This window comes from Streptopelia decaocto (genome assembly GCF_964273445.1).
Source record: "Streptopelia decaocto genome assembly, chromosome: Z".
Classification (NCBI taxonomy): Eukaryota; Metazoa; Chordata; class Aves; order Columbiformes; family Columbidae; genus Streptopelia; species Streptopelia decaocto.
The window spans coordinates 678368-701895 of NC_138657.1; the positions used below are offsets into that span (position 1 = coordinate 678368).

Below are 23528 nucleotides of genomic sequence, written 5' to 3' on the forward strand. Positions count from 1 at the left end.
TGGGGCACTTGCTTTTGGCTTCAGGTTGCTGTGAAATTCAGATTTTCTGCAAGATGCCAGCCGAAATCAGCCTTTTGTCTTCATCCGGATGTTTGAGATGGAAGGACAGTTCTTTGCGTCTCTTACAGGTGTTTTTTATTCAAGTTTTTTGATTAAAATACAAAGATTAGTGTTTCAAACGTGGAAATAAGAACATTGTGGAACTAAATAGATAGAATTAATAGGTAGAATTAAGGTAAGACCACGAGTGTTTCCTGTATTCTGTTAATATGTCAAGGTGTGTGTATACAATATATCAAATTGCTTTAAACACCCCAGTAATGTAAAATGGGAAAGGTGTTTTCAGAGATTCTCAGTCCTCAGCTACTTGTCCAAGATTTTGTTAATGTTTTTGTTCATGTTTTACAGAAGCAGAATTGCAAAAAGCCCATAAGAAAAGACGTTATTCTGGCCTGTTTTATTAACTGCAGCAGGAATTTAGGATGCTGGAAGATGAGGACTTTCCTTCCTGAGCCGCTGAAGTCCCGCTGGCCCACAGAGCTCTGTCAGAATCATCCTCTCGCCGTCCACCCTTCCCCTCCCAGAGGTGGTGATTCCAGCCCCCCGCCCCGATACCTCTTCAGAAGCAAGCTGTGCGCTCTACCCAACAGTCACAAGGGATCAGTAATAAATAACTATAAGTAGTAAGAAATAATAATAGTAGTACTAGTATTATGAAGAAGGAGGAGAAGAAGACAAAGAAGGAGAAGAAGAGGAAGGAGAAGGAGGAGAATGAGAACAAGAAAGAGGAGGAGAAGGATGAAAGAAGGAGAAAGAAGAGGAGAAGAAAAAGAAGTAGAATGAGAAGAAAGAGAAGAAGGAGAAGAATGAGAATAATAAGAAGGAAAGAACAAGAAAGAAGAGAAGGAGAAGAAGGGAAGGAGAAGGACAAGGAGGAGAAGGAGAAGGACAAGGAGGAGAAGGAGGAGAAGGAGAAAGAAAGAACAAGATGAGAAGAAGGAGAAGGAGAAGAAAAATGAAAAGGAGAAGAGAAGGAAAGAGGGAGAAAGAAGAGAAGGAGAAGAACAGGTAGAATGAGAATGAGAAGGAGGAGGAGGACAAGGACAAGGAGGAGAAGGAGAATAGAAGGAGAAGGAGGAGAAGGAGGAGAAAGGAAGAACGAGATGAGAAGAAGGAGAAGTAGAATGAAAATGAGAAGAAGGAGAATTATAATAAGAAGAAGGATGAGAAGAACAAGAAGAACTAAAAGGAGAAGAGAAGGAAAGAGGGAGAAAGAAGAGAAGAAGAAGAACAGGTAGAATGAGAATGAGAAGGAGGAGGAGGACAAGGAGGAGAAGGAGAATAGGAGAAGGAGAAAGGAAGAACGAGATGAGAAGAAGGAGAAGTAGAATGAAAATGAGAAGAAGGAGGATAATAATAAGAAGAAGGATGAGAAGAACAAGAAGAACTAAAAGGAGAGAAGAGAGAAGAGGGAAGAGAGAAGAGGGAAGAGAGAAGAGAGAAGAGAAGAAGTAGAATGAGAAGGAGGAGGAGGAGAAGAAGAAGGAAAATAAGGAGGAGAAGGAGACGCAAAGGAGCAGCAGCAAAGGAGGCGCCGCCCTGCCCCCCCGACCCGGGCCGCTCTGTCCCCCCCCCGGCCCGCGCGCAGCCGCTTTCTCTCCGCGTCACTTTCGCTTTCGCTCTCCGGGCGGGCGGCGGCAGCGCCGGGGCCTGCGGGCGGGGGCGGCCGGTTCCGGCGGTCTGGCGGTGGCAATGGCAGCGCGGCGGCGGCCCGTGGGGCCGGCGGCGGGGCCGGCGGCGCTGGTGTCCGTGGTGGCGCTGGTGTCCGTGGCGGCGCTGGTGGCGGCGGCGGGGGCGCCCGGCGGCCCGTTCCCCTGGGACGCGGTGCGGCTGCCCCCGCACGTGGAGCCGCTGCGGTACCACCTGCTCCTGCACCCCAACCTGAGCACGCTGAGCTTCGCGGGCCGCGCCGACATCGAGCTGCGGGTGGCCCGGCCGGCCGGCGCCATCGTGCTGCACGCCAAGGGGCTGCGGGTGGCGGCGGCGGCCGTGGCGCCCGGCGGGGCCGCCCCGGCGCGGCCGCTGCGGGTGCTGGAGCGGCCGGACCGCGAGCAGCTGGCGCTGCTGCCCGCGCAGCCCCTGCGCCCCGGGAACTACACCCTGAGCCTGGAGTACCGGGCCAACCTCTCCGACACCTTCCGCGGCTTCTACCGGAGCACCTACCGCACCCGCGACGGGCAGCTCAGGTGCGGTGGGGGTTACAGGGGGACACCGCGGGTTCCCTGGGGTAAATGGGGGTGGGACGGGCTGCCCGGGGCGGTGCTGGAGTCACCGCCCTGGAGGGCTGGACAGACGGACGTGAGGCTCTCAGGACATGGGGCAGGGACAGGGTGGGAATGGGTGGACTCGGTGACCTTGAGGTGCTTTTGCAACCAAAACGATTCTGTGATTCTATGAAATGCAGCCACATGGAGTAGCTGCTTCTAGAAAATGCTGCCACCTTTCAGTTTTCTGTGTCCCAAGCTACTCCAGCGGTCAGGCTCCTGCGGCAGGTCGGGCAGCACCCCACGGCCCACGGATTGTGTGTGCTGGGGCTCCTGCCTCTGGCCTTGCTGGGCCTGACTCCACCAAAGCATCCACTGATTCACAGAACCACAGAGGGTTTGTGTTGCAGGGCCCTCCCCAGCTCCCCAGCCCCCCTGCCATGACAGGGACACCTTCACCAGCTCAGGGTGCTCAGACCCCGTCCAGCCTGGCCTGGGATGTCTCAGGGATGGTTCATCCACCACCTCTCTGGGTACCTGGCACAGGCTCTCACCACCCTCAGGACAACAATTCCTTCCTCATGTCCGGCCTGAATCTCCCTCCTTTAGTTTAAACCATCACCCTTGTCCTGTCACAACAGCCCCTGCTCTAAAGTCTGTCCCATCTTTCTCATGGGCCCCTTTTAAGCACTGAAAGGTGCACTAAGGTGTCCCGGAGCTTCTCTTCTCCAGTGAACAGCCCAGCTCTCTCCCCTGTCCCCAGCAGAGCTGTTCCAGCCTCGGGTCATTGCTGGGGCTGCTCTGGCCCCTCTCCAGCAGCTCCATGTGTGTGTGCTGAGGTTCCCTGGGTCGTGGTGGAGCAGCCGGGGCCTCGTCCTCCACAGCCCCTCCAGGGGACCTTGGTTCGGCTTCATTTGGCCGCCTCAGTTGCCCACCACAGACTGAGAAATGGTAATCGGTCCTTGACATGCAGAAGTTTTTGGTAGTACCGTTAGTTACTTTGTAAATTTGAAATTAACTGTTCTCACACTAAAGGGGTGAATGCTGTGCGTGTGAAGGTGTGTGACCAAAAACCCTTTTTCCCCCCATTTAGAGTGCTTGCAGCAACACAGTTCGAGCCGACGGCGGCGCGGATGGCCTTCCCGTGCTTCGACGAACCGGCCTTTAAAGCCACGTTCTCGGTGAAGATCAGGAGGGAGCCGAAGCACCTCGCGCTGTCCAACATGCCCATTGTAGGTGGAACTTTGAACCATGTGCTGTGGGTTGATGGTCTCTGAAACTGAAAGCAAAAGGAGAACAAAACATCCAGACTGGCGCTGGTCATCACCCCAGTTCTCTCATGAGAGCGTGGTGCTGCTGTCTTGACACAAAGCTGAGAAGAAATTAAGATAATGATGCGTTGTGTGTGTTCCTGCTGCTCAGCAGAGGTGTGAGAATGAGCAGCACAACGCAGTCTCCATAGCCCCTGTTTTACTTAGGAAATGCTTTCCATGTTGATCTTAGATTTTAAGATCAATGATGATACATATATATACGAATAAATATGTGATTCATGTGTATTATTAATTGTCAGATAAGCAGCACCTTCTCTGTGAAAAAGTACTTTATACTTCAAAAAAACATCTGAGTCAAAGTGCCATACGTGTAATCTCTACAGATACTGTTTGTGATTACAAATACTAAGTATATAGGGTTAACCGTGTTTTGTACTTTGATCTTACTTTGGGTGTAGGAGATTCTTCATAATTTCTTCTGTACTGTTAGCTGCTGGTTTGCAAGGAAAATAACCTTTATAAATCAGGGGACAGCACCCCCAAAACTCCTTCCACAGGTACATTGTAGATCAATGCATAAAGTAATGATTAAGGAGTGGGTGCTAAATATGTTCCAGGTCTGAATTAGTCAGCTAAGGCTCTGTGTAACCAGGGGCGGAGAAGTGAGGCCTCAACACGCGACTTGTTTTATGCTGAACTAGATATTTGTGGTAACTGAGCCACAATTTGGGGGAGTTCACGTCTCTTGTGTAACAACAGCTGCTGGGATTTATATGGCTGCTAATCAGATGAAATTGTGTGAGATTAATTGCGTCTTTTTAAACTGGGAAGAAACACAACCGTTGTTGGTCCCCACAGGTTGTGCTGCTGGGATAATCTATGCTTGTTTTTAGGTGAAGTCTGTGAATTTGACGCCCTGGCTCGTTGAAGACCATTTTGATACGACGGTCAAGATGAGTACGTACCTCGTGGCCTTCATTGTTTCGGATTTTAAATCCATCAGCAAAACGACCAGTCATGGAGTTAAGGTAACTCAGTCTCATCTTCTCACAATGCTTTAGTATTTAAGTCTGTGTCAATACATAACGATGTACTTTTCAGTTAAATCATTGGATTTATATATCTTGACATTTTACAGGAATGAAAGGAGAGAAAGAAATTGGTTTTGTAATTAGATGATTAGTTTGCATTCTGACCTCTATTAGTTTCAAAAGCTTTGGTAACAGGCTTGCAAATAATATAACAACATAACATAGCATAACATAGCATAGCATAGCATAGCATAACACAACACAACACAACACAACACAACACAAAACGTAACACATAACACGTAACACATAACACATAACAACACATAACACATAACACATAACACATAACACATAACACATAACACATAACACATAACACAACACATAACATAACACAACACAACACATAACAACATAACATAACAAATAACATAACTCATAACATAACACATAACACATAACACAACACATAACACATCATAACACAACACATAACACATAACACATAACGTAACACATTAACATAACACATAACATAACCTAACACATAACATACTGGTAACGTAGTTTGTTTCATGTAATTAAGGCAAATGAAATACAGTTTTAATGAAGCATCAGCACTAAAATAAACCCGTTATCAGTCGAACAATTCTGACGTGATACGGGTGGCAATTGTAGGAGCTTTCTCGGGGCGTCGTGGTTCTGCTGGGTAACTTTTAAAACTTGCATTCCCAATTCCGATGTCATTTCTCTTCAAACGCTTTACTAACCGCTGTGTGGGAGGTGTGGAGCGCGCGGGGGTGTCCCCCGCGGTCCCGGGCGCCCGTTCGGCGCAGCCGCGGGCGGTGCGGCTGAGGCGCTGCCGTGTCCGCCGCAGGTGTCTGTGTACGCGGCGCCCGACAAGATCCACCAGGCCGGCTACGCCCTGGACGCCGCGGTGAAGCTTCTGGACTTCTACGAGGATTACTTCAGCATTCCGTATCCGCTGCCCAAACAAGGTGAGCGTTAAACAACAGAATCCATTCGAGAGCCTTGCTAAGCACAGCGAGTAAATCATTGGCACTAAGTCAGTGATTTAGGGTATTGAGACAGCACCAAGTTAGGCTCATAGGCTTTTAGACTGGCTGATTCAGAGGACTGAAGGACATTTTGAGAAACTGGGAACTGAAACTCCCATCTTCTGTACAGAGCTTTTTAAAATATGTTTTTGCAAATGTATGTAAGGGAGCCATTGGGAGTGTGTGTGACACATGTGCCTGTGCTGTCGGGAGGTGGGATGAGCGAGTGGGTTCTCTGTTGAATAAAATGATACTAGTGCTGTGGTGTTTTGTTTTTATTGCTTTTCCTTTTTATTTTCTCTTCTAGACTTGGCAGCTATTCCCGATTTCCAGTCTGGCGCCATGGAAAACTGGGGGCTGACCACATACCGGGAATCCGCATTGTTGTACGACCCCGAGAAGTCCTCGGCGTCCTCTAAGCTGTGGATTACTACGGTCATAGCCCACGAGCTGGCTCACCAGGTCAGGTTTGGGCGAGAATGAGGGATTCGAGTGGGCCTGCAGAGGGGTCAGGGCTGATGGACCCTCTGTGGGACGGGCATTTTGAGGCTGTAACATGAAAATAGCAGCTTTGGTGAGCGTGCGTATCGGGGCTCTAAACAAAAATGTGTTCAGCTCCACAGCTCCAGTGCCGTGGGGACTTTGCACCATTGTCAGCCCTTGAAATTAATCACACACTACCAAAATAGGCACGTAGAACTTTGGGAAGGCAAGCTGTTTCACAGGTGGCTTCTTTACAAGTTTTAATGGAACATGCGTGGAAGCTGCTGCTTTAGCGAATTACCATTAAAATGAGAAATGAAATGGGGAGAGGCCCAAGCAAGCTGTATCTCTAAAAAGGTTCCTTAGAGGACAATAACATGCTATAAATGTGGTTTCAGTAGCAGCTCTTGTGATAAATTGTGTGTTTCATTTCAGAAGCTCTCTCTTTTTCTCCTTTTTTTCGCAGTGGTTTGGCAACCTGGTTACCATGGAGTGGTGGAACGACCTGTGGTTGAACGAGGGGTTTGCCAAGTTCATGGAGTTTGTGTCGGTCCGTGTTACCCACCCAGAGCTGGCAGTTGTAAGCACCTGCTACTGTACTTTTATTTTATAACTGTCTTCTAATTCCACTAATTAATAAGGTTAAAGATCAAGCAGATTTGTGCTGTGAAACACTTTAAAATTTCTCTTTGAGGTGATATCTGAAGGGTAGGAATGTTGATTTAACTATACGTACATATTTTCAGGAGCTTATGACGGAAGGTAATGATCGCAGTGAAAGCGTATTCTTTTTTTTAAAAGACATTTAGACTTCCAAAAATGTAAAGAAATTATTTTATCTTATTTCATCAAATAGGGTTGGACTTGAACACACTAAAATCCTTCTACTAGCTTAGCAGAAGTCTGATATATGAAATTTATTCCAAAGTGAGATGAACAATGCATCTGGGCAGAGTTTCGCCATAGCACTATGGTGGTGTTATAAGTAGTGAAATTCACCGTATTTTCCTTTTTAATTTGTTTTATGATTATTGACCACCCTGTCATCAGACTGTGGGAATGTGCACATCTCTTTTTGGACCTATTTTTTAAGTCTCACTAGCTCGACTATTTCAGTTTAGAACACTAGAACTCACTTGGCTGTCTGTATTATTGTTTTGGTCTTTTTATGCTCCGGACTAAGAAGAAATATACGTTTTGCTTTCCATGTACAATTTAAAGATTGTGCAGAACAGGCTGAAAAGTGAATGAATAGGGATTCAGCGGTCACCGTGCAGAACTGGGTAGTGATATTTGGTTTTGCCTCCTCTCAGGAAGACCATTTCTTGAGGAGATGTTTTGATGCCATGGAAGTGGATGCATTAGATTCGTCACATCCCATCTCTACTCCTGTGGAAGATCCAGCTCAAATCTTAGAAATGTTTGATGATGTTTCTTATGAGAAGGTAAAGCACATAAGTGCTGTTGGTTTCACTGTTGTACTCCGTGCGCTCTGCGATTGTGTTTCACTGATGTCGCCCCACATGTAAGGTGGCCCTGACACGTGATGTTAGTGGTTTTGTGACCTGAGTTGCCCCTTGTCCAAAACACCTGGGTGGATTCAAACCGCAGTTGCCTTTTCCATTTCTAAAATGAAAGAGCCTTTACTTCTTCTGTTTGTTCTGTGTCAGTTTAGCCTTAAACCTTTTTTTTAGGTTCTCAACCCAAGGAGCATTTTTCACTGGAGCATTATATGGTGCTGGCTTGTATAGTAATTAAAAAAATAACATAACTTAATCAGTAATATTTTTAAGAGTAATGATGACAAAAAAACAGAGTACTGGTTCAATATATGTAAAACTAGATTATTTTTTAACCAGAGAGCCATATAAAAGTGAACTGTTGTGTAGATTAGTGGCATGAGATTCTTCTGAAACAATTATCTTGCCAGATAAGGAGACGTTTTGGAAACACGTTGTTGCTCTTTTTTTCAGGGATCTTGTATATTAAATATGCTGAGGGACTACCTGACTGCTGATGTGTTCAAAGCCGGACTTGTGCAGTACCTGCAGAAATACAGCTACAAGAATACGAGAAATGCAGACCTGTGGAACAGCATGACGAATGCAAGTGTTCCTTATTATGTTATTTTTTCCAAATTTCTTAACTTCTTGTGAATAGTGCGTCTATTACTGGAGACTGTGACCAGTCCTTCTGCTTATGGCATCAAACAGAGATGACCAAAACATGTTTTTCCCTTTCAGATTTGTCCTACAGTGGGTACTGACAAAAACGAACTAGAAGGTGGTGGTTTCTGCAGAAGCCAACAGTCGCCGTCAGCTGCAGTAAGCGTCTGGTTTTTTACCCATCGGTATTTGGGAGTGTGACGGGTGTCTGTGCCTTCTCACGTTGTTACTGTTCTGTGCCGTGGCATCAATATGTGCACATTCCAAAAGCCTCATTTGCCACTTGAGTGTAGTTCTAGGGAGAGTGTAGGTTTCTTCAGTTCCGTTAGAAATCTGTTTTCTCTGAGACTGGACGGAAATCCTGCTCCTGCACCCAGGGCTGATTGAAAGGCATCAGCACTTCAAGAGATCACAGAGTCATATAACCGCGGAATGGTTCGGGTTGAAGGGGCCTCCACAGCCATCCCAGGGGTTTCTAAAACACTTTTGTTCCTCTTATCACAAGAACAGGACGAAAAATCAGAGTCAGCAGGATGGATCGAGCCAGCAGGAGGTGGCGGTGGCTTTGGTCACAGAATCACAGATGGTTTGTGTTGCAGGGCCCTCCCCAGCTCCCCAGCCCCCCTGCCATGACAGGGACACCTTCACCAGCTCAGGGTGCTCAGAGCCCCGTCCAGCCTGGCCTGGGATGTCTCAGGGATGGTTCATCCACCACCTCTCTGGGTACCTGGCACAGGCTCTCACCACCCTCAGGACAACAATTCCTTCCTCATGTCCGGCCTGAATCTCCCTCCCTTAGTTTAAACCATCACCCTTGTCCTGTCACAACAGGCCCTGCTCAAAAGTCTGTCCCATCTTTCTCATGGGCCCCTTTTAAGCACTGAAAGGTGCACTAAGGTGTCCTGGAGCTTCTCTTCTCCAGCTGAACACTCACAACTTCACAGCAGCTTGCACAGAGCTCCTACACACCCATTTCCATTCACCGTCAGTGTCCTCCCACCTTCCTCCTCTTCTTATGTTGTCTTCCTCCCTCCCTGCCGCCCAGCACTGGACGAAGGGAGAGGCTCTGGACGTGAGGGCGATGATGGACACGTGGACGCTGCAGAAGGGCTTTCCCCTGGTGACCGTGACGCTGAGAGGGAGGAACGTCCACCTGCAGCAGGAGCGCTACGTGAAAGGGGACAGTTCTGCCTCCTCGGCAGGGTGAGAACAACGGGAAATCTCACACAAACCGGAATGCCCCTGTGGCCAATGGTGGTGGGCAATGGGAGATATTGCTGCTGTTTGTTGAGCTCCCTGGGCTGTCTGGCTGTGAGTCTTTCCCCCTGTAGCCCAGGGTTGGTGGGAGTTGTGGGTGACACTCCATGCCGGGCCGGGCTGCCAGCAGTGGTGGAGTCCGGGTGAACTGGGTGACTGTGTCTGTGTGTCTGTGTGTCTTGGGTGTCCGGGTGAACTGGGTGACGGGGTGTCTCTGTGTCTGTGTGTCTTGGGTGTCCGGGTGAACTGGGTGACGGGGTGTCTCTGTGTCTGTGTGTCTTGGGTGTCCGGGTGAACTGGGTGACGGGGTGTCTCTGTGTCTGTGTGTCTTGGGTGTCCGGGTGAACTGGGGTCTGGGTAAGTGGGTAAACTGGGTGTCCGGGTGTCTGTGCATCTGGGTGACAGGGTGTCCAGGTGACGGAGTGAGCTGGGTGATTGGGTGACTGGGTGAACTGGGTGTCCGAGTGAGGGGGTGTCGGTGTGACTGGGTGTCCAAGTGAGGGGGTGTTAGTGTGACTCGGTGTCAGGGTGACTAGGTGTCAGGGTGACTAGGTGTTGGGGTGACTGGGTGTTGGGGTGACTGGGTGTCAGTGTGATTGGGTGTCAGGGTAACTATGTGTCAGGGTGACTGGGTGAACTGGGTGATTTGGTGTCAGGGTGACTGGGTGAACTGGGTGACTGGGTGTTGGGGTGACTGTGTGTCAGGGTGACTGGGTGTCAATGTGATTTGGTGTCAGTGTGACTGGGTGTCGGGGTGACTGGGTGTCAGTGTGACTGGGTGTCAGGGTGTCAGGGTGACTGGGTGTCAGTGTGACTGGGTGTCAGTGTGACTGGGTGCCGGGGTGACCGGGTGGTTGTGTGGCTGTGTGCACCGGGTGATGCGGTGCTGCAGGCCCGCTGGCAGCACCGGGCTGTGAGGGTCCCGGTGCCGCGGCTGCCGTGCCCGTGGCGCCGGGGGACACGGGTGGGAGCGTCGGGTGGATCCGGCCCCGGCTGCGGCCGGAGCCGCGAGTGCCGCGCGCTGTGGTGCTGTGTGGTGACACAGATCCCGCGGTGCTGGACCGGGGCACGCTGCAGGAGCTTTCACAAAGTTCTGTCGTTAATCAAACCACTTCTGTTTTGCAATAGATACTTGTGGCACATTCCACTAACCTACATTACCAGTAAATCCAACCAGGTCCAGAGATTTTTGATGACAACTAAAGCAGGTAATTTCTTTGGCTAACTGGGTGACTAATTTATTTAAAGTTTGTTTGCAAGCCTTTTGGTTTTGCGTGGGTTTTTTTTCAGGATGGGGAGCTGGAGGTACGAATATCAGAGAAGCACATTTTTGTCAGCTCATTAATATCACTGTAACCATCTCTTAAATATACACATAAACCATGTTGCTGTGTTCTTTACATCACTGAGATGGGAGTAACAGCATTATTTGGTATAGTATTAGTATGTGTTTGAATCACTAAGAGAAATGTGAGTAATGTTTTTGTTTCCAGATGTCATTATCCTTCCAGAAGAGGTGGAGTGGGTTAAATTCAACGTGGACATGAACGGGTATTACATTGTGCACTATGAAGATGACGGGTGGGATCGTCTCATTAACCTTTTGAAAGAGAACCACACAGTGATTAGCAGCAACGACAGAGCAAGTCTCGTTAACAACGCATTCCAGCTCGTGAGGTATGGCCTTCTGTCCGCGTCTGAGAAAACACAAACTGTGTGTTTATGAGGATGTACCACCGAGGAAGTGTCGGTAATGTATATAGTATTCATTAAATGTGTTAAATAGAGCGTATTTTCTTGTTCATGGCAGCGTAAAGCTGGGATTTATCTTGATTGCAGTGGATTTATCTAAGCGTGTTTAGTGACTGGTGTCGTGTCCCATACACACACGCTAACGGAATCTGCCGTTGTGATGCACTAAGGTAGCATTTTTGCACCTGTAAAGATGCTGGTGCCATTTGTCAGCTGGAAACAAGGCTGTGACAGCCACGAACGTGACGTGATTGCGAGGGGTTGGTCGTGGTTCTGCGGTGCTGTGACTCACAGTGCTCTGCAAACCCGGGGCAGGGAGCTGAACCACCGGCGGCCGCGACTGCTGCTCTGAGTGTTGTCCCAAAACAGGGTTCGACCCGCTGTGCACACCAGTGAGCAAATACAGCACAGAGGGACGAGGTGTTGTTTATTACAGGGTTGTGTAAGTCTGGATGCTGGAATAAAGCCGGCACAACAGCAAGAAGAGTAACAGCCGTTATACACAAAATCTTATCCCTGTGTTCACACCGTAAAGAGCCACTTGGTTACACATTTGCATATTGCATTACATAATCCTTTTAGTGTATAATGAGCAACGTTCAGCTAGAGGACACTTGATCCAACAGTCCTGAGATGTGTTACAGTAAGACTGCACTGATTGTGCGGCTTCAAACTGTCTGAAGCTGCGAGGTCAGTGCTGCCTGTAGCTGTGAGCAGGAGTTTGCAAGTCACTCTGGTCTTTGTGATATGAGCAGACCAGCCTAAAACTGAAATGATTTATATATCTTTATGTTAGCAATCGCAGACAGGATTAATTCCTGTAACCGATGACAATGCGAGTGCACGGCATTCGAGAACAATGGGGCTGGGGAGAGCTGAAGACAGTTGAGATCGGGTGAGCGTGAGGTGGCAGCTTGCAGGGCCGTGTCAGCAGCGCCAGCCGAGGTCTTTGTTTGGAGAGCAGAAGGAAGGTCTTTCCAGTTTCAAAAGAGGAGAGTGAAGAACGATTGCTGTGTTGAAGGAGCTTGGGATGCAAAGGGCAACAGGACCGAGAGATGCAAACTGGGTGACGCAGGGTCTGTTTGTGATGGGTCACGAGCACGGGTATTTTGAGGCAGGTGAATAAGGAGAAAATGAGAACGGGTGCAGGGAGCTGATGTGGAAAGGATGCAGAAAAAGGGTTTGGCACCAGGATGAAGAAATGCACAAGGAGAGTGAGAAAGCACATCTTGTGTTTTCTGTTCGCTCTCAGTAAATGAGCGAGATGTTCCTGGGAGAGGAAGGAGAGTGTGCAGGGTCGGGTAACGCAGCAGGTGGGTTGCAGCACTGAGGTTTGCTGCAGGATAAGTATCTACGTGTCGAGGCAGAAAGGTGCTGCGGGGAAACTATCTCGGTCCTTGGATTCCTTTTGTGTGTGTGGTTTGTAGAGAAAAACAGAAAGTGGGGAGAGCGCAATAGAGACAAGGAGTGTGGGGAAACCTCAGCGTGTGAGAGATGGGGGAAAGGTGGATCTTTATTGGTCATTCCCCTACACCCCATTTCTTAGTTCCGAGATTAGTTATGAGGCTTCATAGTGTATGTAGCTCCTCAGCCACATTTCACTTCAAAAAGCAAAGTTAGAAGGGATGTGGAAGCTACCTTTAAGGCTTTCCTATTGGTATAGATTTCTGAAAAATGTTTGGCTTGGATTGTGCTTGAAAGTTTGCCTTTTAAGTTTCACCGTAACGTGTTTTATCCCCTTTCTTCTACTTCCTTAGAATAAAAAAATTGTCAATTTCCAAAGCTTTTGATTTAACTTTATACCTGAAACACGAGCGACAAATCATGCCCGTGCTCCAGGGGCTGAGCGAGCTGATCCCCGTGTACAGGCTGATAGAGCGGAGGGCTGCGGGTGGCACAGAGAAACACCTGCAGGTAACGTTTTAAACGTCCGGAACGTCCTCACTCTGCCCGTACCCCGTGAAACGCACTTCAGTGTATCTCTTGGTTGTCCCCTAATTTTAGGAGTACATAGTGAACCTGTTCAAGGAGCTGATTGACGGTCAGTCGTGGAGCGACGAGGGGTCGGTGTCGGCGCGGCTGCTGAGGAGCTCGCTGCTGCTGTTCGCCTGCGTGCACCGGTACCCGCCCTGCGTGCGCCGGGCCACCCAGCTCTTCACCGAGTGGCAGGAATCCAACGGGACCCTCAGGTTTGTCCTGCAGCAGCTTCTGTTTTCTCTGACACACTGTTTAATTACACTGGAGTTAATTTATGAGAAGAGGTAAACTTCAGTCCTTTCCATGCTCCCAAGTTAAGCCTTCGTAATGTTGGTATCTTGCGCTTCACATTTGCGGCGCCTCCACAGCGCGGTGTGTGACCCTGGGGAGACCACACCTGGAATATTGTGTCCAGCTGTGGCCCCTCAGTTCCAGCAGGACAGGGAACTGCTGCAGAGAGTCCAGCGCAGCCACCAAGATGCTGCAGGGAGTGGAGCATCTCCCGTGTGAGGAAAGGCTGAGGGAGCTGGGGCTCTGGAGCTGGACAAGAGGACACTGAGGGGGGACTCATTGCTGGGATCAATATGGAAAGGGGCAGTGTCAGGAGGATGGAGCCAGGCTCTTCTGGTGACAACCAGGGACAGGACAAGGGGCAATGGGTGCAAACTGGAACACAGGAGGTTCCACTGAAAGAGGAGAAGAGACTTGTTGGGGTGAGGGTGTCAGAGCCTGGCCCAGGCTGCCCAGGGGGTTGTGGAGTCTCCTTCTCTGCAGACATTCCAACCCCCTGGACACCTTCCTGTGTAACCTCATCTGGGTGTTCCTGCTCCATGGGGGATTGCACTGGATGGGCTTTCCAGGGCCCTTCAACCCCTGACACTCTGGGATTCTGTGATTCTGTGTGCAAACGGTGCTGCACAGCTGGGGCTGTAAGGATGTCCTGAAAAGGGAAAGTAACGTGTTCCCTCGTTTATCTGCCTGAAGATTGACCTGTGCCTGCTGTAAAAATAGGTAACTGCTGCTCTTGAACTTCACCTGATTTTTGTTCCTCATTGTGATGTAAGAACTCGCTGAAACATCCTCCAGAATGTGTCTGCGAGGTTGTTCTGGGCAGGTCAATGAAGAACATACCGGTGTCTGACCGGGCACAGCCAGGGAAGGAATATACAAAAATAAACAGAGGAACGGCGAGTCCAGAACTTCTGGAAGTCATTTCCAAGGCAGGAGCAGGACTGAGGTGCAGCTGGAGTGTTTAACTGTTTCCCAGCCACGGGGATCACTTTCCAGCACCCCAGAGGGACAAGTGTTCCTAATGAAGTGTCAGCTCTGACTGTTGATGTTGACAGTGGCACTGCTGCGTCTCCCGGTGTTCTCCTGAGTGCACCGTGCGTGACCGGTGTTTGCCTCCTGCAGGCTGCCGGCGGACGTGCGGAGCGCCGTGTACGCTGTGGGCGCGCAGACGCCGCGCGGCTGGGATTTCCTGCTCGGCAAATACCGGCTGCACTCCTTCCACCTGGAGAAAAACAACATCGAGTTCGCGCTGAGCCTGACCGAGCGCCAGGACGAGCTGCGGTGGTAAGCAGCGCCGCGGGAGCAGGAACGCGCTGGGGAATCCGTGGACACCGAAACAGAAAATAGAATTATTCAGAGCCTTGTCTCTTAGGCTTTGAATTTAATGGTATATAAAATGCTTTATAGAGTTAATATGGCCACAGGAAGCAGCTGCACCTTTCCATTTCTTTGTTTTGGTGCCGGGGGTCAATGTGCTCAGAATTCGCAGCAGCAGATTAGGACAAAATACAATAAAACAGCCATTCAGTCCCTTATCTTCGCTTGGCAGACACTTCTTTATTCGCCCCCGTAGTTATTCTGGTTACAGGTGCATATACTGTACGTTTCTCATAGAAATCTGAGGTTTCCTGGTGCGAAGGGAGCTGAGCAGCACCGGGGTTCCTGGGGCTGCCCAGGGACCGTCACCGTGACGTGACGGGAGCGGGACGGACGTGGCGAGGGGCGCGTTGTGGAACCGCCGCAACCCGCGGCAGCGACGTGTCGGGACACCAGGACGTGAACTCGGCGCGGCGACGCGTCCGTTTGTCCACACGCCTGAACTTCAATTCCTGTTGTTGATTCCAGGTTGATGGATCAAGGTCTGCGAGGCGACATCATAAGAACTCAGGATCTTCCACACATTATTATATATGTTGCCAAAAACCCTTCTGGCTATCATCTGGCTTGGGAATTTTTGAAAGAAAATTGGGAGAAAATTGTAGAAAAGTAAGGAACATAAGTTGTTTTACTGCTCTCTCTGCCCAATTTGCCTCTAAAACTCTCTACAAAAGCAGACATTCTCTGAGTGTGGGTGTTTCCTTTTGCCAGGTTTGAGCTTGGTTCGAACTCCGTAGCAGGAATTGTTGCGGGGGTGACGAGTCGGTACTCGACAAGGTCACATCTTGCACAGGTAAGATGTTCAGATCCTGGTTAAAATAAATAGCTGTAGCGTTAATTAAATGAAAATTTGGAATGAATCCTAGTGTGGTAAAGCATGATGGTTGTGAAGCGATGGGGTCGGATCCTGCGTTTTTCTTGAGAAGGGTTGTGCTGGGATGAGTTGGGTTACTGAGCAGGAGGGGAGGAGAGGGAGAGGGAGAGGGAGAGGGAGAGGGAGAGGGAGAGGGAGAGGGAGAGGAGAGGAGGAGGGGAGAGGAGAGAAGGAGAGGAGAGGAGAGAAGAGGAGAGGAGAGGAGAGGAGAGAGAGAAGAGAAGAGAAGAGAAGAGAAGAGAAGAGAAGAGAAGAGAAGAGAAGAGAAGAGAAGAGAAGAGAAGAGAAGAGAAGAGAAGAGAAGAGAAGAGAAGAGAAGAGAAGAGAAGAGAAGAGAAGAGAAGAGAGAAGAGAAGAGAAGAGAAGAGAAGAGAAGAGAAGAGAAGAGAAGAGAAGAGGAGAGGAGAGGAGAGGAGAGGAGAGGAGAGGAGAGGAGAGGAGAGGAGAGGAGAGGAGAGGAGAGGAGAGGAGAGGAGAGGAGAGGAGAGGAGAGGAGAGGAGAGGAGAGGAGAGGAGAGGAGAGGAGAGGAGAGGAGAGGAGAGGAGAGGAGAGGAGAGGAGAGGAGAGAAAGAAGAGGAGGAGGAGAAGCGTTTTTACTGAGCTGAGAAAATGCTGAGGGACAGGGAGAAATACAGCACTGTTCTGCATCTTCTATTCTGGGATAACTCTCCGTGCTCCTGGGTGTCACATGTGATAACCATTTTATCTGCGTGTTCCAGTCTCTGTCGATGGTAAACACCCCAGGCCGGTGGACGTGCGGGGCTGATGACGGTGTCATCTTCCCAGAAGCTGCTGCTTTTGTTGCCTGTTTAAAATTTTCAGCTTTAGGGCAAAACACAGCCAGAAGTGATGCAGCTATGTTAAGTATAAAAGGAAGGACCACAGAATGTCATTCTCACATTCGCGTTAAACCCGCGTGCTCGCGGCGCAGGGACTGCGGGGACGTGTCTCTGTCCGCCCCACGTGCGGCTGCGTCTCCCGTGGGGACTCACACGAGTTCCTGAGCACCAAGTCAGCGTGAGGCTGCGGGAACATCCAGCAACTCCCTTCATGTGATGCGTTTGTATTGTGCTTTGTGACCTCACATCGAAGCCATCAAATTATCAGAAAATGATGCAATTTGTACAATATGTACGGTCACCATATCTTTTGAAATATCTGCCATTAACACCAACTCACGTCTGAGGTTGTGTGGAGTTTCCGCCCCATTCTTGGGGTGCGGGGTGGGTCTGGGTGTCATGAACGTCTTGCTGGGTTTCCATGCACCCAGGAGACGCTGCAGCCTCTTAATCAACTGCTATTTCACGTCTTTTTTGTCAACAGGTGAAAGAATTCTTCGGTTCTGCGGGGGAGAAGAGCGCGCAGCTTCGGTGTGTGCAGCAGGCGATCGAGACCATCGAGGACAACATCGAATGGATGGACAGAAACTTCGAGGAAGTCAAAGCGTGGCTGCAAAACAACCACCTGTAAATCAGGGCACCTCACTTGTCTTTGTCGGAAACAACCGAAAAGCGCTGAGGAGCTGTGGAAGCTCAGGGACGAGGGGCAGCGGGGGTGTGTGAATCGCTTCATTTGTACGGAGCCGTGCGTCGGGCTGCTGCTCGTGCTTGTGTTTTGCTTGGACACGGTGACGCCTTTCGCTGATCTCTCACCAGGGGATATTTTTTGAGAGAAAAGGGACGTTGTTCATCAATGGGGATGGGGACACTGGAAAGAAATAATTGTCTTCTGCAAGACAACCCGAGAGACGTTGCACCAGCACAGCCGACCCATCGGTGCCGTCCTGCGGAGCTGACGGAGCCGCCTGCGCCTCCGTCGCCCTGCAGTTCATCTCTCCGGGACAATCGTCTTCACAAACACGCAGCTCAGATCGTCACGTAATTAAAAACAAACCCCAGGTATCCACCGTGATTAAAACGGCGTCTGTGGTGAACAATCCCAGTGACTGGGGGTTTATTCCCAAGGCTATCGCGGTGTCCCCGGCGTCCCCAGACGTCACCGTGTCCCCAGCTCTGCCCGGCGCCTCATCCTGGGCTCCGTCTGCACTGGAATCGTTCTTGTGCTCTGGATTTCCAGGAAACAAGAACGTACATTTTGTGTGGGAAAAATAATAAAGTTGGTGGGTTTAACTTTAGATGGTTTAAATGGGAGTTTTTACTTTTAATTGTCCCTACTTCACCTAATTGAAATGCAACTCTTGCCACACGTATTAATTGGTGTTAAAAGGACAGACACTCATGATGGTCCTTACACTTCACATGTAGGGCAATCATGAAGAATTGTAAGCCAGTTGCTCTAGGCAGAGAAATTATTAAGTTGTTTATATCGTGCTCAGAAGGGAAAGTTGATTCAGGAGGCAAAGCTGGAACTTGGAGGGTGGTGGGTTTGGTTTGGTTTGTTCTTTTTTTGGTTTTCTGTTTGTATTTTTTGTTGTTGGTGGAGGGTTTTCCCCAACAGGCGGCTGTGACTGACCCTCTCTGTTCACCTCTGTTTGCCTTTTATTGCTGTACTGAACTTTTCTTACAGAACAAAGTCCATGTGATATCCCCGTTCCCGAGTCCCCAGTGTCCCTGCTCCTCCGGCCGCGCTGGTGACGTGAGTCCCGGGTTTGTTTCCTCCGCGGTTCTGACCCATCTCATTGTTCTCACCAACCAGAAACCGTAACAAATCGGGGAAAAATGGGTAAAAATCTGGAGCTGACTACAAGCCTGTGCCTGTGCCTTGATCTCCAGCTGCACCCCTCACTGCCCAAGGGGAACAACTGCGGGGGCTCAGACGCTGTCAGTGCTGCTGCCGCATCTCAGAAAACACCGTTTGCTTTTGTCCATCACACACAAGGCGCTTTGTGCCCTGAACTGGCCGGCCTGTGCATCTCCTGCTGTTCCTGCATTGCTGGTTCTTGCTTTAAACTGTTCAGAGCTGAATATGCAATTTAACAACAACAACAATTGTTTACATGATTCCAGATAGAGAATTTGTCTCTTTTTCGCACATCATTTTGCTGTTGTGAGCAGTAATTTGCGTTACTGTTTTCTGCTTTGTCTTCAGTTTCTCAACTCTGGGGAAAATTCGGTGTTATTCCTGGTACAGCACGGACCCCCCTTGCCCTCACCCCTCCCTTTTTAATCAATTTTTAATTGAGAAAGCATCAATTAACCAGTGTCCAGCTGCCATGTGGCCGTCTCAGCAGAGCGAAGGGAGCTCCACAACACGGGCGTTGAGGTGTCATGAATCCCACACTAAATTTCACCGACTGAGCCGTATGAAGTGGCACTGACAAACATTTTATACGTGGTTCGGTGCGACAGAAGCGTCGGACGGAGCAGCGCAGCGCGCGGGTCTGCGGCTGCTGCGCGGGCGGAGGCGCCGCCGCTGCCCGGGACGGGATCATCGCTGCACGTCGGACATTCAGCAAAATAATCCAACGGGAATTTCTGAGCAAAATAATCGCCTCATTTCTCAAAACTCTTGTGCTTACGGCAAATGTTTCAGCTGCTTCCCTGCACACGGAGCCCACGTGTTAAATCTGGTCCTGGTCAATGGCGATACAGCTTTGAAAGGGAAAAGTGCGGCAGCAGGATCTCGATGAGGTTGTGAGGGCTCCGTGAAGTGTCACCGACAGGCACCGCACAGGGACTTTTTAAACACAGCTTTAATGCACCAACGTTTGGGTTTTTTTAGCAATTTCTAGGGTTCCTTTTGTCTTACAACAGCCAGGTATCGGCGGTAATAAACAGAAAGTTAAGCACATCGTCATGCATTCTTAAAACCTTTATTAGTGTGACACAGGTTCTCGGTACAGACTGCGAAGGACAGTCGGAAGTCTAAATATCCCCAATTATGTCTCGGGCTGTCCCTGCGGAGCTGCAGGGGCTCTGGTGCTGCAGGGGCTCTGGTTCTACAGTGCAGCTCTGGTTCTACAACGTGGCTCTGGTTCTACAGCGCGGCTCTGGTTCTACAGTGCAGCTCTGGTTCTACAGCGGCTTTGGTTCTACAGCGCGGCTTTGGTTCTACAGTGTGGCTCTGGTTCTACAGCGCGGCTCTGGTTCTACAGTGCGGCTCTGGTTCTACAGTGCGGCTCTGGTTCTACAGCGGCTTTGGTTCTACAGCACAGCTCTGGTTCTACAGCGGCTCTGGTTCTACAGACGGTGTGGGCCGCGTGTGAACAACTGCGAGGCGGAGCGGGTGTGCGAGGCATGGAAAGAACACGTGCCAGGTGTGGAAAACACGGGTACCATGTGTGAAAAGCACAGGTACCGTGTGTGAAAACACAGGTGTGATGGGTGGAAGCACGGGTGTGATGGGTGGAAGCACGGGTGGGATGATGAGTGGAAGCACAGGTGTGATGGGTGGAAGCACGGGTGTGATGGTTGAAGCACGGGTGTGATGATGGGTGGAAGCGCGGGTGCTGTGTATATAAAGTTGGGTGCGATGGGTGGAAGGCCATGGTGTGTGGAGGCCGCTCTGCAGAGCGACAGACAGAGCCCCGTGCGGGCACGTGTGACTTTGCTCTGGCAGCAGCGGCTCCGGCAGCCCCCTCTGCAGCAACAGGGGCAGAAACGAGTAGAAACAGTGCAAAATTAGAAAATTAAAAAAGTGCACCTGTCGACCTGAACTTCCTTTGATCTCTGCGAAGGCTCCTCCTCCATCTCCCTCCTGTGACGGTGACAGTGTCACTGTTACACCAGGATTGTACTTTGTTCAGTCCAGGACACTCCTTAAAATTATATAACAGTACAGATACAAATGGAAATAAAAAACCAAAGCGACCTAAATCCTTATCTGGTGCTTCTGTCGTTTTAACTACAGCTAAGGCAGCATCCGAGACACCTGTTTCATTTCTAGACGCACTTGTCGAAGCGGTTAATCCCCAGTTTCTCGCTCTTTATCTACCCACAGGTTTCCCACCAGGTCCTGGCGTGAGGAACGGCCACTCGGCCAGGCTGACGGTCACCAGAGCTCGTTACATTCCACAATACTTAAGGCATTTGCTGCAACACTGAAAATGCGAGCACGTACAAATTCCTCAGAGATCTACAGGCACTACGTGAAGATTATGTGCAAAAGTCCGCAGGTCTTTTCTTTTTTTTGGCATTGCTATTCATTTATGAAATATATTTCTCGCAAATATAAAGCATTCTTTCTCTCTGAAAACTGAAGAAAATTACAAAAAAAGTCAAAGTATGGGAGTATAACAAAATGAATGGCCAGGGAAAAAATAACCTTAGTCTACTACCAGGAAAAAAGAAAATGTGAAAAGAGTCCCGCAAGTATCACTGTACAAAACCACCCAGAATAACCATCAGCTTTTGTTCTTCGGAAATCATTATCCACCAACAGAAAGAAGACGTTTTACATGATGCGCCAAGACCCTGGGGGAAACAAAAAGAAAAACAGTTACAGTGCTTGTTCTCTTCAGTTTGGAACAGCGTCGGGAGCGGGACACCCGCGGGTTTAGTGTTGGAACAGCGTCAGGAGTGGGACAACCGTGGGCTTGGTGTTGGAACAGCGTCGGGAGCGCGACACCCATGAGTTTGGTGTTGGAACAGCGTCGGGAGCGGGACACCCGCGGGTTTGGTGTTGGGGTCAGAGCTGGTGACGGAGCCGCCCTCGTCTGTCCCCAGCACACCCGGGACCCTCCAGCCCAGGGCATCACAGCGCTGAACATTGATGGTGATGGAAGACACTAATTATGGACGATGATGCTAAACATGTTATCATCACAGAATCATTTTGGTTGGAAAAGCCCCTCAAATCACGGAGTCCAACCATAACCCACCCCAGCACTGCCCCATGTCCTGAGAGCCTCATGTCTGTCTGTCCAGCCCTCCAGGGCTGGTGACTCCAGCACTGCCCTGGGCAGCCTGTTCAATGCCCCACAGCCCTTTGGGGAAGAAATTGTTCCCAGATCCAACCTCAGCCTCCCCTGGGCAACTTGAGGCCGTTTCCTCTGCTCCTGGCGCTTGTTCCTGGGGAGCAGAGCCCGACCCCCCTGGCTCCAAGCTCCTTTCAGGCAGTTCAGAGATCAGAAGGTCTCCCCTCAGCTCCTGTTCTCCAGCTGAACCCCCAGGTCCCTCAGCCGCTCCATCACACTTGTGCTCCAGCCCCTCACCAGCTCCGTTCCCTTCTCTGCACGCTCTCCAGTGCCTCAATGTCCTTCTGATGATGAGGGGCCCAGAACTGCCCCAGGATTCGGGATTTGGCGGATGTGGGGGCCGCCGTGCACGGAGCAGCACTCGTGTCAGGGGGACACGTGCGTGAACAGGTCACATTTGTGCCAGGGGAGCCCAGAGCAGAACAGCAGAACCTGTGGCACCTGCCAGCTCAGCTGCGGGGCTGCGGTGTCTGCTCCAAAACCAGTCTGGTGCAGAAACAATGAGATAATCTCACTGTCCTAAAGACAGAAACAACTGGTTGTTGGTTTCGGTCTTCATTACCCAGCAAAACAGCTTACCAGGGAAGCTGTATGTCGTGCTTTGGAATCCTCAGTTACATGAACCTGAAGGAATTTAGCTACACAGAGTAATTCTGTACTAATAGTGTGAAAAAGTCTGTGGAAAAAGAAGTAAGGCCCAGGATTCACTACAGTGGAGCTCACAGACATTCCAGGTGTTGTGTCTAACAGCACCTCCAACCACCTCTGTGTTTAGTTAAGACTGTCAACAAAACTCAGCTCTAATAACAACTCATTAATTGTCTTTGTGGTAGTTCACAGAATAAAGAAATCTCACCTCATAACGTTCAATGTTTAGCTCGTTTTCTGCTTCTCAGATTTGCTGCCGGAGGACTGTCCCCTTCCCTAAGGAGAAACAGGAGACCGTGAGCAACAGTAAACCAAGCTAACATCAGAAATAAAGCTGAGAGACACCCACCAGAAGCCACCGTTCAGACATAAGTACGATCTGCAGTTGAAATAATGGAACTTCAGCAGCAGTATGTGTAACTTCTATTGTGTATATATTTTCACTTTCCCCCCATCGCTTTGTTTCGGGTGGGGAGCTGTGGTGACCTCTGCACATCCCATTCCTCAACATCCTTTTCCCTACTCGTGACCCAGCACAACTCAGAACATTAGCAGCTACGTCACCGTGAACGGCAGTTCAAGAGCTCCCCCAGTTTCACGCTGAAGCTGTGAGACAGTTCTGCTGTTACACTGGAGGTGTGTGTCGCAATTTCATAATCAGGAAAAATCCCACCATTGAAACGTGACACATGAAATTCCCGGAGCAGACGCTATCCCCTGATTCAGCGCTCTGCCCGCACGTGTCCTGCGAGAGAACAGTGCGACGGGAGGTTTCACCCTTTCCCAATATTTTGTGAATTACTGGATGACAAAAGCCCAGCAATTTTTTTTTTTTTCTTTTTAAATACAGGAAAAAACTTGCCTTTTTTCCCATCAAATTCACTGTGCATACTTATTTACGAATCCATGTGTCCCGTCCCAGCCGATGGGATGAGGGATGAGTTAACTCCAGACGCGACACGCGCCCCGGCTCAACAGATGAGACCACGTGTGAGTTAACTCGGGGTTAATTCTGCGCCGTTATGTGAAGTGAATGACCGACAATCACCTCTGGGGTCCAATTCAATTGTGAGTTTTACTAAAAGTACTTGTTGGAATATTGGTTACAGCGAATGGTGACTTGGCAAAAGTATAACAGAACTTATCAACACATTAACAGCGAAAATCCTACTGCTTCTGGCTGAACTAGTTTTGCCAT

At 49.7% G+C, this 23528-nt stretch overlaps 2 protein-coding genes across 12 annotated transcripts in view; one reads left to right on the forward strand and one right to left on the reverse strand.

Annotated features, from left to right (window-relative positions):
- Positions 1-1550: 1550 nt before the first annotated feature.
- On the forward strand, positions 1551-18279 carry ERAP1 (endoplasmic reticulum aminopeptidase 1). Its single transcript, XM_082074438.1, has 18 exons — positions 1551-2246; positions 3358-3496; positions 4432-4566; positions 5450-5570; positions 5938-6092; positions 6580-6693; positions 7427-7558; positions 8087-8218; positions 8357-8437; positions 9324-9481; positions 10664-10743; positions 11029-11212; positions 13045-13201; positions 13292-13476; positions 14678-14839; positions 15401-15541; positions 15644-15725; positions 17131-18279. The coding sequence occupies exons 1-18, from the start codon at positions 1753-1755 to the stop codon at positions 17275-17277; spliced, it is 2799 nt and encodes a 932-aa protein (XP_081930564.1). The 5' UTR covers positions 1551-1752; the 3' UTR covers positions 17278-18279.
- Positions 18280-19560: 1281 nt separating this feature from the next.
- The window catches only part of CAST (calpastatin), a gene marked incomplete at its 5' end in the record, with an annotated part of 59613 nt that continues 55645 nt past the window's right edge, over positions 19561-23528 (reverse strand). For all 11 annotated transcript variants that reach the window (XM_082074447.1, XM_082074445.1, XM_082074442.1 and 8 more), the window contains 2 exons: positions 19561-21179; positions 22539-22606. In XM_082074447.1, the coding sequence (XP_081930573.1) occupies positions 22549-22606 (58 nt within the window). In that variant the 3' untranslated portion in view covers positions 19561-21179; positions 22539-22548. The remainder of the gene's footprint in view (positions 21180-22538; positions 22607-23528) is intronic.